The following is a 15427-nucleotide window of genomic DNA, read 5'->3' on the forward strand; positions in this document are numbered from 1 at the left end:
AAGATGTGGGGATTTTGTTTGTTTTGGGCTCTGAGCTGGCTCCAGCACGGCCCCTGCTCTCTGTGTGCTCATTCCAGCTCGCCTTTACCTTACAAATGGGAATTATCCAGCGTGGAGCAGGAGCTTCTCCCTTGCCTCGGTTATTTCTTAATCCTCTCGTGCTCTTGGCGAGCTGAGCCCGTGAGTTTATCACAAAACAAGAACAGAGTGAAGCTCTGAGAGGTTCTGCCTGTTCAGGAAGTGACTCTTAATGGTGATGGCATTAAACCCTTCAGCTGTAACTACTCATTCTGTTGAAGAAGTGTTTGTATAGCATTATAAATAGTGTTTTTCCATGTTTCAAATCTATTTGTTTCACTTTCCTTTCAGCTGTCAACACTTCAGATTGGAGCTGAAATGCCTTATTCTTTTAAGACATCTTCATTTCTTACCAAGTACCTCGTCTGTTCTCATTAGTGGCTTTCTGACAGTCTCAGAGTTGAGTGTGAAGAAGGTTCTTGGGGTATTCAGGGAAATAAAACAACTCCAGTTCCATCCAGAGGGTTTGTGGAAGGCTGAAACAAGGATTTGCAGCGAGGTTCCCGAGCTGTGGTTCAGCAGAGCAGAAATCTTGTGGCAAATTTGACTTCAGTGTGGCTGCTGCAAACCTCATTAAAGACATGAATCATCTCAGTTAGGGCTTTTAAATACCAGGAGCAGTTTCAGTGGAGGGAAAACCTCCCATGGACACCTGGGCAGTGAAGATCTCTGGCAGGTACTGAAGCTCTGAGATGATGGGAGTTTGGGCTGGTTTTGTTAAAGCCAGGGTAGCACCTTTCTAATCTTGGCACTTCAGGTTTGAGAATTAACGTGGAAAAAATCAGAGCAGTGTTTGAGACTGAGTAGTTTGCACAGTTTGAAGGAGCAGAGAGGATGGGAGCATTTGTAGTCAAATTCAGAGATGTCAAATGCAAATTCTGGTTTGGGTCTTCATCCTTCAGTGGCTGGGGAATTGCAGAGCCCTCCCTCGTGTGCTGCATTTGCTGCTTTGGTCCCAAATCCATCCATCAAGTGTTGTCTGGAATCAGATCTTCTGGGGTTCACTACAGATTATTCAGTGTGTTTCCTGCAGAAGATTCAGGCAGCCTGGCACATCGATGGGTTTTAGGCATTGTATTTCTTTATGATTCCTTGGGAATCCAAATTTCTGAAGGGATATCATCATTCCAGCTGGACTCTCGGGCCTTCTGATGATGAGCAAGCCCCTGCCAAGCTCTGAAATGTATTTTTCAATGAAAGCCAGACCCTGAAGTTGATTTTCTGGCTCCTGCCTGCCCAGTTGATGCACACTGGTGATTACTGGTTTCACTGGTTTGGGAAGTGTTTTCCTCAGTTCCGGGAGAAGTGAGCCAGGTGACAAGTTGTACCAGTGTGATTCATTGGATCCTGTTGGGAGGCACTAAATGGCTGTGCTAATGAAGATGCTAATTAGCAGAGGGCAAAGCCCAGCTTCCCATCCAAACAGGACCCACAGCTCTGCTGGGAGCAGAGCAGAGGTGGAAGGGGAGGAAGTCTCCTTTAACCCAGGAAGGTGACAAGGCTCAAATGGGATTATGTTCACTCTCCTTTTAGTGACACTGATCTCCTTTCTCTGAACCTGTGTGGGTCAGTTCTGCTGCCTGGCAGGAGCCGAGGGAGGCTCGTGGGAGTGTGTTTGGAGTTGAGCTTGGATGTTGTCAGTGCACAGCTGCTTTTACATCCAGCTAGAGCAAGAAAAAATTCATACCATCAGAGATTCCAGCAAGTGATTAACAAATAATTAGTTACAACCTTTATTTTGCGCGGAGTCCTTTTCTCAGCTTTTTGCCCAGGGAATGGAAATGCCTTTAGAAATCTCTCACTGTAGACTTGAAAGTAAACACTGAGCATTGTAATAAATACTGAGCATTATATTAAATACTGAGCATTGTAAAAGGGGGCAGAGCAGGGGCACAGAGCCTTGAAAACTTAATGCTTAACGGGCTTCAAGCCCTTTCTGGTGTAGTGAGGATGCTGAAGTCACCTGTTAATTCTTTGTTTTTGTTTCTGGTGAGGATTCTGGAATTTACCTGTTAACCCTTTGTTTTGTTTCCTTGAAGCAAATGGTTATAAGCCTTGGGTGAGGATGCTGAAACTCACCTCTTAACCCTTTTATTTTGTTTCTGGTGAGGATACTGAAGTCACCTGTTAACCCTTTGTTTGTGAGGGTGCCGAAAGTCACCTGTTAACTCTTTGGTTTATTTCTTTGAAGCAAATGGTTATAAGCCTTGGTGAGGGTGCTGAATTCACCTGTTAACCCTTTGTTTTGTTTCTCTGAAGCAAATGGTTCTGAGCCCTGTTGAGGGTGCTGAAAGTCACCTGTTAACCCTTTGTTTTGTTTCTGGTGAGGATTCTGGAATTCACCTGTTAACTCTTTGGTTTGTTTCTTTGAAGCAAATGGTTCTGAGCCTTGGGTGAGGGTGCTGAAATTCAGCTGTTAACCCTGTGTTTTGTTTCTTTGAAGCAAGTGGTTCTGAGCCTTGGGTGAGGGTGCAGAATTCACCTGTTAACCCTTTGGTTTGTTTCTTTGAAGCAAATGGTTCTGAGCCTTGGTGAGGGTGCAGAATTCACCTGTTAACCCTTTGGTTTGTTTCTTTGAAGCAAATGGTTCTGAGCTTTGGGTGAGGGTACTGAATTCACTTGTTAACCCTGTGGTTTGTTTGTGAGGGTGCTGAATTTGCCTGTTGACCCTGTGTTTTGTCTCTTTGAAGCAAATGGTTATGAGCCTTCGAGTGTCGGAGCTGCAGGTGCTGCTGGGCTACGCGGGCAGGAACAAGCACGGCCGCAAACACGAACTGCTGACCAAAGCCCTGCACCTGCTCAAGGCCGGCTGCAGCCCCGCCGTCCAGATGAAAATCAAAGAACTCTATAGGAGAAGGTTCCCCCAGAAAATCATGACCCCGGCAGACCTGTCCCTCCCCAGCGTGCACTCGAGCTCCATGCCGGCCGCGCTGTCGCCCTCCGCCATTCCACAGCTGGGCTACGACGGCCACCCCGCCACGTCCCCCCTGCTCCCCGTGTCGCTGCTGGGACCCAAACACGAACTGGAACTGCCCCACCTCACCTCGGCCCTGCACCCCGTGCACCCCGACATCAAGCTGCAGAAACTCCCCTTTTATGACTTGTTGGATGAGCTGATCAAACCCACCAGCCTAGGTAAGGAGAGCTCCTGCAGGCTTTGGGGGAAAATGGTCAAGTTCTGCTGCTGCTGCTGCAGCGAGGGGTTAAATATTGCATCACAGCAGTGTTTAGAGAATTGCTATTTTTGGTAACTTTTGGAACAGATTGTTCTACATGGAGAGACATCTTACCTAACACTCATTAGTTGCTTTAGCTGAGCCTCTAAATATGGTTTAAACATCCGTTATTTTAAGGGGGGGGGCTTTGAGAAAAAACAAACTAAATCTTAGGAAAAAAAAAAAAAAGGGAAAAAAACCGGTCTGCTTTCAGTAGTTCTTATAAACCACAGAGTTTCATTATTAAAAAAAAAAAAACCCAAAGTAAACAGAACTACCCCCAAATCTGTCAGGCTTCTAGAATGTTCTCAGCCGTGCTGGGAAGGAGTGCCAGGCTGGAAATTTGCTGGATCCATTACAGCCTGAGCATCTGAATTTAGGGTTCTTTTGCAGTTGTGGCTACTTTCCTTGCAGCTGATTTTTGTGTGAAGGTATAAATCACTGGTGGAGCTGCTGAGGAGATTGTGCTGCTCCCAGAGCATTATGTAATGTGTGATTTTCCAGGCTCCACTTCGCAGCATGGTTACCTTCTAATACTGCTCAATATTGCCTAAATGCACCAGGCCTGGTGATTTCTGTGTGGTGGAACCTTCTGCTGGCTTGAAAGCCCAGCAAAGATTCCCTGCTGCTAGGAGGAGCAGATTGGTGAGAGGAGATCTGGGGAGAGAGGGTGGGTGAGTGAGAAAAAAAAGCCCTTTGCAGAAGAAATCCCTTGTAAACAAAGCTGAGCAGGTACTTTCCAGTGACAGTCTGGAGGGCTGGGGGATGTGGGAGGCCTGGTGTGTGACTGCTGAGCTTGTCTGTGCATTTCTGAAGGATCTGGCACACTATTTTGCCTTTTTTTTTTTTTTTTTTTTTTTGCTTTAGCTGCTGTAATGGAGGGAAAAGCAGAGAGATTTTTGGTAATTTGATCTTCTGGCTCAGGTGTTCTTTGCAGAGGTGCACTGCATCTGTTTAGCTTTAATCTGAGCCCTAATTGCTGAATAACCATTCCAGGCAGTGCTGGTGCTGGGAGCTAATGAGGTGCTCAGTATGTGTCTCATCACTTTTACAGCAGAAATACTTCAGGAAAAGGCTGGAATTTCCACAAGACATTCCAGTGCAGGAGTGATGGCGTGTATTTATTTATTTAGTTATTTATTTATTCCTGGATGCGGGAAGAGCCCTTTGCTGTCAGCTCTGAGTGGGACAGAGCACCCCAAATGCAGGGATCATCATTCACCCCAAATCCTGGGATCAGCATTCACCCCAAATCCTGGGATCAGCATTCACCCCAAATCCTGGGATCATCATTCACCCCAAATCCTGGGATCATCATTCACCCCAAATGCAGGGATCAGCATTCACCCCAAATGCAGGGATCAGCATTCACCCCAAATGCAGGGATCATCATTCACCCCAAATGCAGGGATCATCATTCACCCCAAATCCTGGGATCATTCACTCCCTGCCAGGTCTCAGGCCTCAGGAGCTGATGGACAATGGGATATTTCTCCCCTTTGTGGAGTGTCAGGGTAAGAAAATGGAAGTGCAATTCCAAGCAGATACCTTTGGAATCAATCCCTCTCCTTTGTGGTAACTTCAGGAATGTTTGGGGCTTGTTTTGTGTGGGATTTCTGTTTGTCTGAAGGAATCCTATTAAAAAGCCTCTGAGCTGAGAGTTTGGGGGGAGAGCTTCAGTATCCATCATAAAATTCTGGAATGGTTTGGGCTGGAGAGGACCTTAAAGCCCATGCCCACACCTTCCACTGTCCCTGGCCTTGGACACTGCAGGGATCCAGGGCAGCCACAGCTCCTCTGGGAATTCATCCCAGCCCCTCCCCAGCCTGATCAGACTCAGATTCATTTTCTCCATTTATGCATTTTCTGATACTTTGGCTACAAAATCTGAGATGATTTGTAGAAGGTTTGCCCCAGATGGTCTGGGCACCCTTCTGTGTGCTGCCAGCAGTGTGGGTTTCCTCAAGTGTCCCACGTGTGGGTTCCCTGGTTTGTTTTCCACTGGCAGATATTACTGCAGCCACTCAGAACTTGGAATCGAGCCAGTGTTTCAGCATCTCCTGCTTGCTTTTTCCCATCAGATTACTCATGGGATAGGGATAAAGGACTTTTGAATTGACTCTGGTTCCCTCCCCCACAAGGATGAACTGATGACCCGATGTGGGGTTTGGAATGATTCTCTGCCTGCTTGGAACAGAAGGGAAAGAAAATGTGTTTGAGAGAGAGAATTTGTGTAATTCAAACTTCACACCCTCCTGAAATGATATAAAACCGGGCAAAGCACATCCCTGGGTGCTGGGATTGCCCCTGGTTGTTCCCAAGGGCAGGTGGCACAGCTGGGAAGGTTTGCTCCAGTTTCTGTCCCTTTGAGAGGTGATGGTTGGCTGAAAAAGCAATAATTTGAGCGGGCCTCGGGGCAGGGAGGGTGCCCAGCAGGGCACTTGGGCAGGCATTCTGTACCCAAATATTTCGTGTGGGTGGGTAGCACACAGCTAATGTGAGGAACAGATAAGGAAATGAAATCTGCTAACTCTTATTTGTACCGTCAGGAACAAAAGGAGGAAACAGAAATTCTTATATTTAGATAGAAATTCTTATATTTGACTGCAGCTCAGCCTGGGATTCAGAGGGATGTGCTGGGCTGGCTTCATGGAATGCAGGGATTTCTCCATCCCTGCCCTTCTCACCAGCAACCTGGGGTTCTGGGCTGGATCCCAGAATCCCTGAGGCTGGAAAAGCCCTCCAGGATCAGGGTCCAGCCTTTGATCATCACCTTGTCCCCAGCCCAGGCCCTGAGGGCCGAGTCCAGTGCTCCTTGGCCACTGCTGGGGTGAGACAAAGAGCCATTTGTTCCTTTGCAGTGGAGCTGTTGAATTTGATCCACATTTATTAGTCACCCTCCCTGCCAAGTGCAGAGAGCATGGGGATGGGATGGGTTTGTGTCCCAGCCAGCCAGGAAAGCTCCTCGTTCTGAAATCTGTGCTTGCAGCTCTCTGCCCCTGCTTAACCACCATTTTCGGAGATTTTTAGTTTTTTAATAAGGATTTTTTGTGTTTGAAGGAAAAGCTGCCCACTCTGGCTTTGTTGGAATGTTTGCCTTATTCCTGTGCTTCTCTGTTGTTCTCCTAATAGGATCTAAGGAGGAGAATTGAGGTTGTTTGTCAAGTGAAGCTGCAGCTCTGCCTTAATTCCCCCATTTCCAGCCCCCAGAGCACAGACATTGCTAATTGGTTGTTTTTTAAGCACATTTTCTAAAAGTAACTCCTAACACACAGATAAAATCTCTTTTGTGTGCTGAAATGTGTTTGCTGTGAGTAGCAAGGCCCAGAATTTGCCAGATTATTGTGTAAGGGACATGAGATAGTTAAACAGCATCTTAAAAATGCCTCTTGTTCCAGCAAATGTCATTCCTAATTGCTGGAGCTGTGTAGTTGTTCCAAAAAACATTTTAACTGGCTTAAGGGTCTTTACTTACCTGTAAGGGAAATGAAGATGTTTTATTTTTTTTTTCCAATTGAAAGGATTAAAGAGGCTGTGAGCTCTCCTCCTGTTTAAAATCAGTCCAAATGGCACAAGGATCATCCTCCTGCAGTTTATTTGCTGTGCTTCATCTCTCAGTGATACAAACACAGCGCTGGAAGCTGGATCCGAGCCAGAGAAAGGAGAATTTTTACCTGCAGCCTCCTGGAAGGAAGAGGCACAGATCAGTCATTATCCCTCAGAGGCAGCAGAATTCCAGCTCCATCAGAGCCTCCACTGAGGCACTCTTGATGGAGGGCTCAGGTTAATTCCTTCATTTCTGTGCTCTGCTAGCAGGATTTCTGCAGGCAGCACAATTTCCCCCTCGGGGTTGACTCCCACCCTGCATTTGTGCCTTGCACTTCCCCTGGGTTTTCCTGTGAGCAATCCTGGTGCCTCAGACCCGGAGCCAGATCTTGCAGCTGAGCTGCCTAAAATCTTGAGGGTGCCTGTAGTTCAAGGTACAGCCATTAAACAATTAAACAATTCAGTGCACGAGAGAGCCGGGCTGGAACCCACGAAAGTTTTGTTTGGCAAGAATTTCTCCTTTTTCTCTATCAGCGAGCTGATCTCGTGCTCTGTGCAATTGCTATTATGGTTTATATGAAAGTCACGCTTTTACTGTCTGCTGTGTTTATTATTTTTTTTGAAATGTACTTTGTGGGAGGAAGTTCAACAAAACACTAAATTCTCAACTCAGCTTTGAGTTCTCTGACTTCCGGCCCTGCAGCTTTGAACCGTGCAAGAACGGGGTGAAATATTGGCTCTGTGCTGGGGCTCAGCTGGAATTACAGCACATTTGGGGTTCTTTAGTTGGGTTTGCATGTGCTGGGCCCCAGGATGAGCTTTCCACAGTTGAGAGTTTCTGCTGAGAGAGCTTTAAGCAAATGGGTAACTCCTAAAAAAAGGATTTATTCAGGTTTTCTTCAGCTGATTGCTCAATCTCCTTGTGTGTGGAGCTGAGGTCAGTGAGGTTCCAGGACAGGGATGTCCCCAAGGTTCCAGGACATGGATGTCCCAAGGTTCCAGGCCCTGACAAAGTTTCCAGGCCCTGCAAAGGACTTTTTTTGGACATGGATGTCCAAAGTTTCCAGGCCCTGACAGGGCATGGATATTTCCAGACATGGCTGGAATGGAACTGGGAATCACAGAAGATATAAAATATCCTGAGTTAGTACAAGCAAGGGACAAAACCCATCTCCCTGGCCCAGCAATCCCATCTTGTGCCTGAGGAAAAGCTTTTCTTGTTGAGAGGAGAACTTCTCCAGAGCAGGGATGTGGCAGTGCTGCCTTTGTGCTGCTCCTTTGAGGTGGCTGACTTGGTGCTTTTAGCAATAAAAGTTAAAATATCGAAGCTGAAAGCAGCATGGGAGTTGTGGGATGGAATTCAGGTGTCTGAAGGAATCAAGGGGCTGAATTTGAGCAAGGAGGATCCTGTGGTGTTCCTTCCCTCTGGGAAAATGCTGGGTCAGGTGAGATCCAGGGATACAGGAGAGGAGAGCTGGGATCCATCCCAGAGGTGGTTGGGAGAGTGAAGAGTTGGGAATGTTGGCATGGAAATGTCCCCTGATCTTCCTGCAGGTCTTCAGGAATGCTCCACCTCATGAGTGATTTAAAGAATGAATAATCTCACATAAATGTCTGTCCAATTGCACATAACTTCCAGCTGATCTCTTCTGTCTTGTGTTTATACAACATATCAGAAAGAGTTATAAAATCCATAATATTTATGGATTAATTGTAGCCCTTGGAGTATTTCCAGGCTATTTTCATATATATCTTTAGGCACAATTTCAAATCAGCTCCTTCACATTTCTTTACTCCCTTCCTTTCCCACCCCCAGGGTGGCTCTGCCTGTTCCTCCTGAGGATTAACTGTGAGTTGGACAGAATCTAAAATGGATGTGAAGGGATGAATGCAGCAGCTGGCCAGAGCCAGGGCTCAGTTTCTCACCTGTTCCAAGGTGGGGAACGTGGCCCTGGCACTTTCCTTTCCTCAGGGTGTTTTGGGCACAGCTGTGACTGTGGGGGTGCCAGAAGGGCTCAGCAGGGCAAGAAGGGTTTGGGTGTTCACTGAAATGCCTCCCCTCAAGTGGTTTTGAAGGGTTTGGAGAGGCCAAGGATGCAGCACCCATTGTGATAATTGGAATGAAGCAGAATGGCCAAGGTGGGACAAAAAGCAGTGGGAATTTGGGATTTCTCTTGGCTCTGGAGCTCAGATCTCCTGGATCCCACAGCCTGTGTAGGGCATGGCTGAGGGGTGTCAGGTGTTGGATTGTGGGGTGCAGAGCCCTGCTTTGGCATGGGCTGGGATGGATTTAGTGATGGCTGAGAGGGTCTGGCTGCTCCCAGCCCCATCCTGCTCGCTCCAGCTGCATTTAATGCAGCAGGAAATGCAGGAGTGGGGGGTGTGGGCTGGCAGTGCTGCTGCTTGCAGAGCATGACAGAGCTGGGGGCTCAGAGGCAGGAAGTATTGATGTGTAAATAAACACTGGGTTACTGGGGAGCTCCAGAATTTGGGCTGGCTTTAAAGGCCATCCTGAGATTGATGCCTCAGGTTTGGATTTTGTATTTTTCAGGTTTAGTGGGTGGGTGTGGGCTTCCCATGAGGGGATGGGGAGCTCTGTGCACAGAGCAGGGACACAAAACAATTCCTGCTCCAGCTGGGCACCAACCACAAATGACCCAAATCTCAGCCCAGGAGCACAAACCCCGTGGGCTGGAGAGAGAAAAACAAGCAGGGTGGGACTGCCTGGGCTCAAGCTGGAATGGGACAATGAACTGCAAGGTGCAAATGGAGCAGAACTGATCCCAGGGACAGAGCCCGTGCCCGGCCGTGCATTTTGGGGCCATTTTGGTTCATCTTGGGTGCAGCCCTGGCTGGGCTCTGGTGCTGCCCAAGGTGGATCCATGGAGGAGATGCTGTCAATAAATCCCTGCTGTGTTCTGGAACTCTGCCCAGCCTCTGCTCCAGCTCAGCTCAGCCCAAGGCATCAAGATGAGCTCCTCCATCAAGGTGGGTTTTCCTCCCCCAAACCCCCTTGGATTGAGCTTCTCCACAGCTCCAGCACGGCCTTGGCTGCTGCTCCAGGGGCAGCTGGGGAATATCCAGCTGGGCAGGGGGATCCCAGGGGCTCCCCAAGTCTGGGGTATCCTGGGCTTCCTGCCCTGCAGCAGGCTTTGCACTCAAACCTCTCTGAATTCTCACATTTTCAAAGGTCAGATGTTTGCTGTGCCCTTATCTAAGCAGTTTTGGTCTGGTTGGGAGGTGGTGGTGAAATTTTCAGCAGTGCTGTTTGATAGAGGATTGCACATAAATTGATAAAATGCCTTCTGTTGTTTAAAGGAAAAGCAAATTGAGGCACCTCACCTGTCTGGGGAGGGAAAACGAGAACTGGGGAATGTCCTGGGCTGGGAACAGACACCCCAAAATCCCCCCCGTGCATCCCTGAGAGCATTGCCCCAATATTCCTGCAGTTGTTGGGAATGTGCCCATTCCCCGGGCAGCTGTCCCAGTCCCCCCCAGCCTTGGGGGAAAATCCTTGTTCTGATTCCCATCCCAAACCCCAGACCAGCTTCCCTCCTGCCCCTGGGCACACGAGGAACCTGGAAATTCCATGAGGAATTATGGAAGTCCCAGGAAATTCCACATTTCTGGTTGATATTTGGACAAATTCAGCTAATCCAGACCATTAATTAGTGAATAACGAATTGGGCATCTCTTGTTTTTCTTACAGCATGCAGCAAAAGTTTCCTCTGCTCCTCATCCTCTTCCTTACAGCTCTTTTTACCTTAGGAAATAAACACAATTATTGGGAATCATTGGGAATGGGCCCATGCAATGACATCTTAGGTAATTCTTGTGTAAAGTGCAGTTTAATTTTAGTGCAAGCCTTTCTTTAACACATTCCCTTCAGTATTTAATAATTGGTGATGCTGGTGGGAAGATGAACCTCAGTTCATTGGTGCTTAGGAAGCATCACCACCCCAACTCCATGATCCCAAAAAATCCCTGAAGGATTTGAAGGTGTCTGTGCCTGAGTGGAAATTCAGAGTGGCTTTTTCTCAAGACAGCAAGAGGTATTTTACTGCAGAAAGATTGTGTGGCTATTTTTAGCCCTGGGTACTGGTGAGGTGGAACAGAATATTTTTAGAGCTGTAGAAAATGCAGCCACTCAAGCTGGGTTCTTTTTTTCACACTGGTGCTGGAGGGGTTTTCCAAAATAAAGAGCAGAATTAGTAGAAAATGGCTTTTCTGTACCATTTTTATTTATTAAACAAGTGATCTCTGGATATACGTATATATTTTATATATACAGCGGCTATTTATATTTATATCTATATTCATATTTATATCTATATTTATAAATTTATATTTATATTTATATTCCTGTACAATTTTAAGTGGTTTGACCCTGTGAATACCATGCATTAAAACAGTTTTCCCTCAAATTTTGGAAACTTTTTACCTCAGTGAAGTGTTTTAAGGAAATCCACAACCAGCAAGGTATAATTTTGTCCCTCAGTTAATCTGTACCAATCCTGGATCATTCCTGGAGTGAGGTAAGCCTGGAATAATTCAGGAAATGTTGGTGAAATTAGGAAAAGAAAAGTTTGGGAGGAGAAACTCTGTAACTTTTTAGGCATTTTGACTTTTCCAAACTCTGTTGCATTCACAGTACAAAAGAAAATGTTTTGATATTTAATAAATCATAGTTCTGGAAAAGAAACAACGAACCCAACCCCCCAGAAACATTCCTGGCATCTTTCTGAAGAATGTCCATATTAACTCTGTTGTCCTGGCTTGATTCCAGCGTTATTGGATTATAAATTCTATTTCCATCCTCTTGGTTTTCAATTGCAGATCTATTTTTACCTTTCTTTTGTTAAATAATAATCATTGTTTGCAGGGCACAGTTGTGTTTGTAGCCATCAGAATGATTTTTTTTTTTTTTTTGGTCTAAAACTATATTTTTCTAGTTTAGTCATCCTCCAGAACTTCTAAAAGTAAATTATGTGCCAGGATCTGTTTGGTGTTTTAAACACAGCAGATACACCAGATGAATTAACAGAAATCTGTCAGCTTTTCTGCACCCTGAAATTCCAAATTCCCAATGTTCCTGCCTTGGAGAGTCTCAGATCTTTGGGAATAGAGGAGTTGGAGGCAGAGAGAACCACAGAAATTTGGTTTTTAGGGGAACAGCTGCTCAGTGTTTAATGTGGTTTGGTGGGATCTTCACGCATCGTTTGTGGGGTAAGCAGATCTGGAACGGGCTGGATGTGGGCATAGAAAGATGATAAGGGAGAAGATTAGAGAAAACCACACAGAAAAATCAGATTTTGTCTCTTTTTTAGAGGCAGCTGCACATGCAAGGGGCAGAGCAGTATCCTGGGAGTAGCTGAGGAGCCTGACCATAACTCAGTTGTGGTTTCAGGGAGCTCCTTGCCGCCTCCCTGTGCCTGCTCTGCTCCGTCTGGCAGGAGTTTGGAAATATTTTGATTGCCTTTTGGAGCATCTCTGCCTAATTACCAGCTTTTCTTTCCCTTGCCTCGTTGCAATCTGGCCGTGCTCCCCTGGCAATCACAGCGAGGGCTGAGCACGGAGCAGGGCTGGGGAGAGGGGAGGCAGGGCTGCTCTCTGGGACCAGGATCCAGCAGGGATCCAGCAGGGATCCAGCAGGGATCGGGGTGTGCTCACAGGCACTGGGACACAGGCAGTGAGCACAGAATTCCATGAGAGTTTGGGTTGGAAGGGAGCTGAAATCCCATGCCATGGATCCCATTCCATCCCATCCTGTGGATCCCATGGATCCCATCCAATGGATCCCATCCCCATCCCATGGATCCCATCCCCATCCCATGGATCCTGTCCTATGGATCCCATGGATCCCATCTCATCCCATGGATCCCATCCCATCCCATCCCATCTCATCCCATGGATCTCATCCCATCCCATGGATCCTATTCCATCCCATTGATCCCATCCTATGGATCCCATGGATCCCATCCCATCTCATCCCATGGATCCCATCCCATCCCATCCTGTGGATCCCATGGATTCTGTCCCATTTCATGGATCCCATGGATCGTACCCTTATCCCATCCCCATCCCATGGATCCCATCCCGTCTCATCCCATGGATCCCATCCCCACACCTTCCACTAAGCCTTCTCTTGTGTTCCAAGCCTTGTTCCTTGGACATTCCAGGGATCCAGGGAGCTTCTCTGGGAATTCCATCCCATCCCCTCCCCACAGTCCCAGGGAGGAATTCCTTCCCAAATCCCACCTAACCCCATTTCCTGGCCTGTCCTGTCACTCCCTTTCCAAGTCTCCTCTTTGAGGCTGCAGCAGTAACTGCACAAACACACTGAAAACACAAAAAAATCCCACAAATCTCAAGAAAAAACGTCAGAGGCCTTTTTGAATTCGGGTTTTGGTTCAAGCAGAGGCTTTCTGAGGTTTGCTGTCCTGGCACAGCTCCTGAGGAGAGCTGGAGTAGGGAAAGCTCCCATGGCAGCACTCAGGGCTGTCCTTCCCCATTTTCTCCCAAATAAAAGTATAAATGCTTCAATCTGACTAATATAACAGTTGGATGTTAGGAAATATTTCTTTCCTGGGAGAGTGGATAAGTATTGATACAGCTTTCCCACGGAAGTGTGGAATCACCATCCCTGGAAGGGCTCAAAATCCAATTTTGATTTAATTGCCAAAGTGCTATTCAGTCAGGAGTTGACCCTGGTGAGCTTTGAGGTCTTTCCCAACCTTAATAACTCAGTGATTCTGTGAATATGGAAGTTCAAACCCCACTTTTCATATCACTGTTTAGTAAAAATAAATCTGTTACCAACATGAGCAGAGGAAAAAGGATTGAATTTCAGAACCTTTGGTCCAAACTTTGTTTTCCTCCTGCACACAAATTCACTTCCTCCCTTTTGCCCATTTCCCTGATGGATTCCCTAAATTAGAGCTACTGCAAAAAGGTGGGAAAGGGAGAACTTGGGAAATCCAAGGAATTTTGGGAGCTGCTGGTTGGCTTCTCTGGATAATTGAGCTTTAAATGAAGGTGGCATCAGTTAAATAGTCAGCAGTTTTTAATTAGTGAAGTGCTGCAGTTCACACCAAAGGTTCCCAAAAACCTTCCTGAACTTTTCTAATAAAGCCAAAATTGACAATTTCCAGGCTAAAGCAAATAATACCTGGGAGAAAAACCGACCCAGCAGAAAAAGCCATGGAAAAGCAGGAAATAACAACTGGAATTCCCTCATTTCTCTGCAGTGCATGAGCTTGGCTAATTCAGCTTTTGTTAATTAGAGTTTGTAATTGTGATCTTGCCATTTATAGCTAAAAATAGGTGTCAAATTCTATGGAGGAGCAAATGTGAAAGCAGATTTTCATTGTTAATTGTATACATTGTGTCTGTTTCCTGCAGACATTGGATGCAGGAAATGTATGCATTTCAGAATCTGAGTTATTTATAAAACTTAATTCTTTCTCAAAGATTCCCAACAGCAGCTTCATGTCCCTGTTCCTGCTCATGCACAGCAGCAAATCATGGCATCAGTGAAGGATTTTGGAGCAGTGTGATGCAGGAAAGATAAAAAATGGAATTTTGGGAGGTTCCTGCTGTAATATTTACACTCAGTGTCTTTGCTATTGTTGGTTCCAGCCCACCACACGCTGCTTGGAACAAAATCTCAATTCTCACCCTGAAATACTCACTCAGCTGTCACTCAGGGATGAGTCAAGAATGCATTATAGTAAACCAAAAAATGGGAAATCTATCCAGTGTTTAGTGCACAGATAATTATATTGATGTATTCACAATAATTGTATTATATAATATTTATTCAGAACTTACAAATTTATTCAGAACTTACAAAATTATGAAGAATAACGGGATTGAAGTGCAACTTACAGGCAGCTTTTCATTCACTGTGTGTTGGTGAGTGTGTGGAATCTTTCTCTGGGGAGATGATGCTTTCTTTCAGTTTATGATTTAAAAAACCTTTTTCATTGCTGCAGTGGCCCTGTGAAAGGCTGTGTTTTAGCTAAACCCACTATTTTAGGGATATTTAACATTGGTTTCCAGCAGGAGCATTTTACTCTTGAGCACTGTTTGGTTCTGGAGTGGCACAGAGTGGGAAGGCTTTAAAATCAGATTTTATGGCTGCAGATCTCACGAGTTCTTGGCTTATTCTGGATATATTTGGTGCATTGAAGTCCAAAAAGCATCAGACTGAAATGTGAGATGTCCCACGTGTTGTGTTCAGCCCCTCTGTGAACTTTGACAGGCTGAGCCTGATCTGGCGCATGGAGGGAAATAAAAAAAGAGATTGATGAGAAATCCTCAGATGTATTTTTATTTCATATCAGAGCACGTTTGACATGAAATTACAGTGATAAAAAGCCTTGATTTGCCTCAGCTCTGCTGTTATCTCCAGCCCCATTTTAATGTACACTTTATAGGCACATAAAGTTTGTTCATTGTATTTTTATTTACAGGAGGCTTCCAATGGCAACTTCCTCAAAAGCTCTTCAGAGCCAGATGTATCTGATGCTGCTGGAGTTTAAAAAAAGTGTGTTCTGCCTCGATGTAATTATTCCCTGCTTGTCCTG

At 46.0% G+C, this 15427-nt stretch overlaps 1 protein-coding gene across 1 annotated transcript in view; it reads left to right on the top strand.

Moving 5' to 3' along the window:
• PIAS1 (protein inhibitor of activated STAT 1) overlaps positions 1 to 15427 on the top strand; it is a 51089-nt gene that overhangs the window by 19129 nt on the left and 16533 nt on the right. Inside the window, exon 2 of the mRNA XM_058033758.1 lies at positions 2769 to 3213. Within this exon, the coding sequence (XP_057889741.1) occupies positions 2769 to 3213 (445 nt within the window). The remainder of the gene's footprint in view (positions 1 to 2768; positions 3214 to 15427) is intronic.

This window comes from Melospiza georgiana, chromosome 13 (assembly GCF_028018845.1).
Source record: "Melospiza georgiana isolate bMelGeo1 chromosome 13, bMelGeo1.pri, whole genome shotgun sequence".
Classification (NCBI taxonomy): Eukaryota; Metazoa; Chordata; class Aves; order Passeriformes; family Passerellidae; genus Melospiza; species Melospiza georgiana.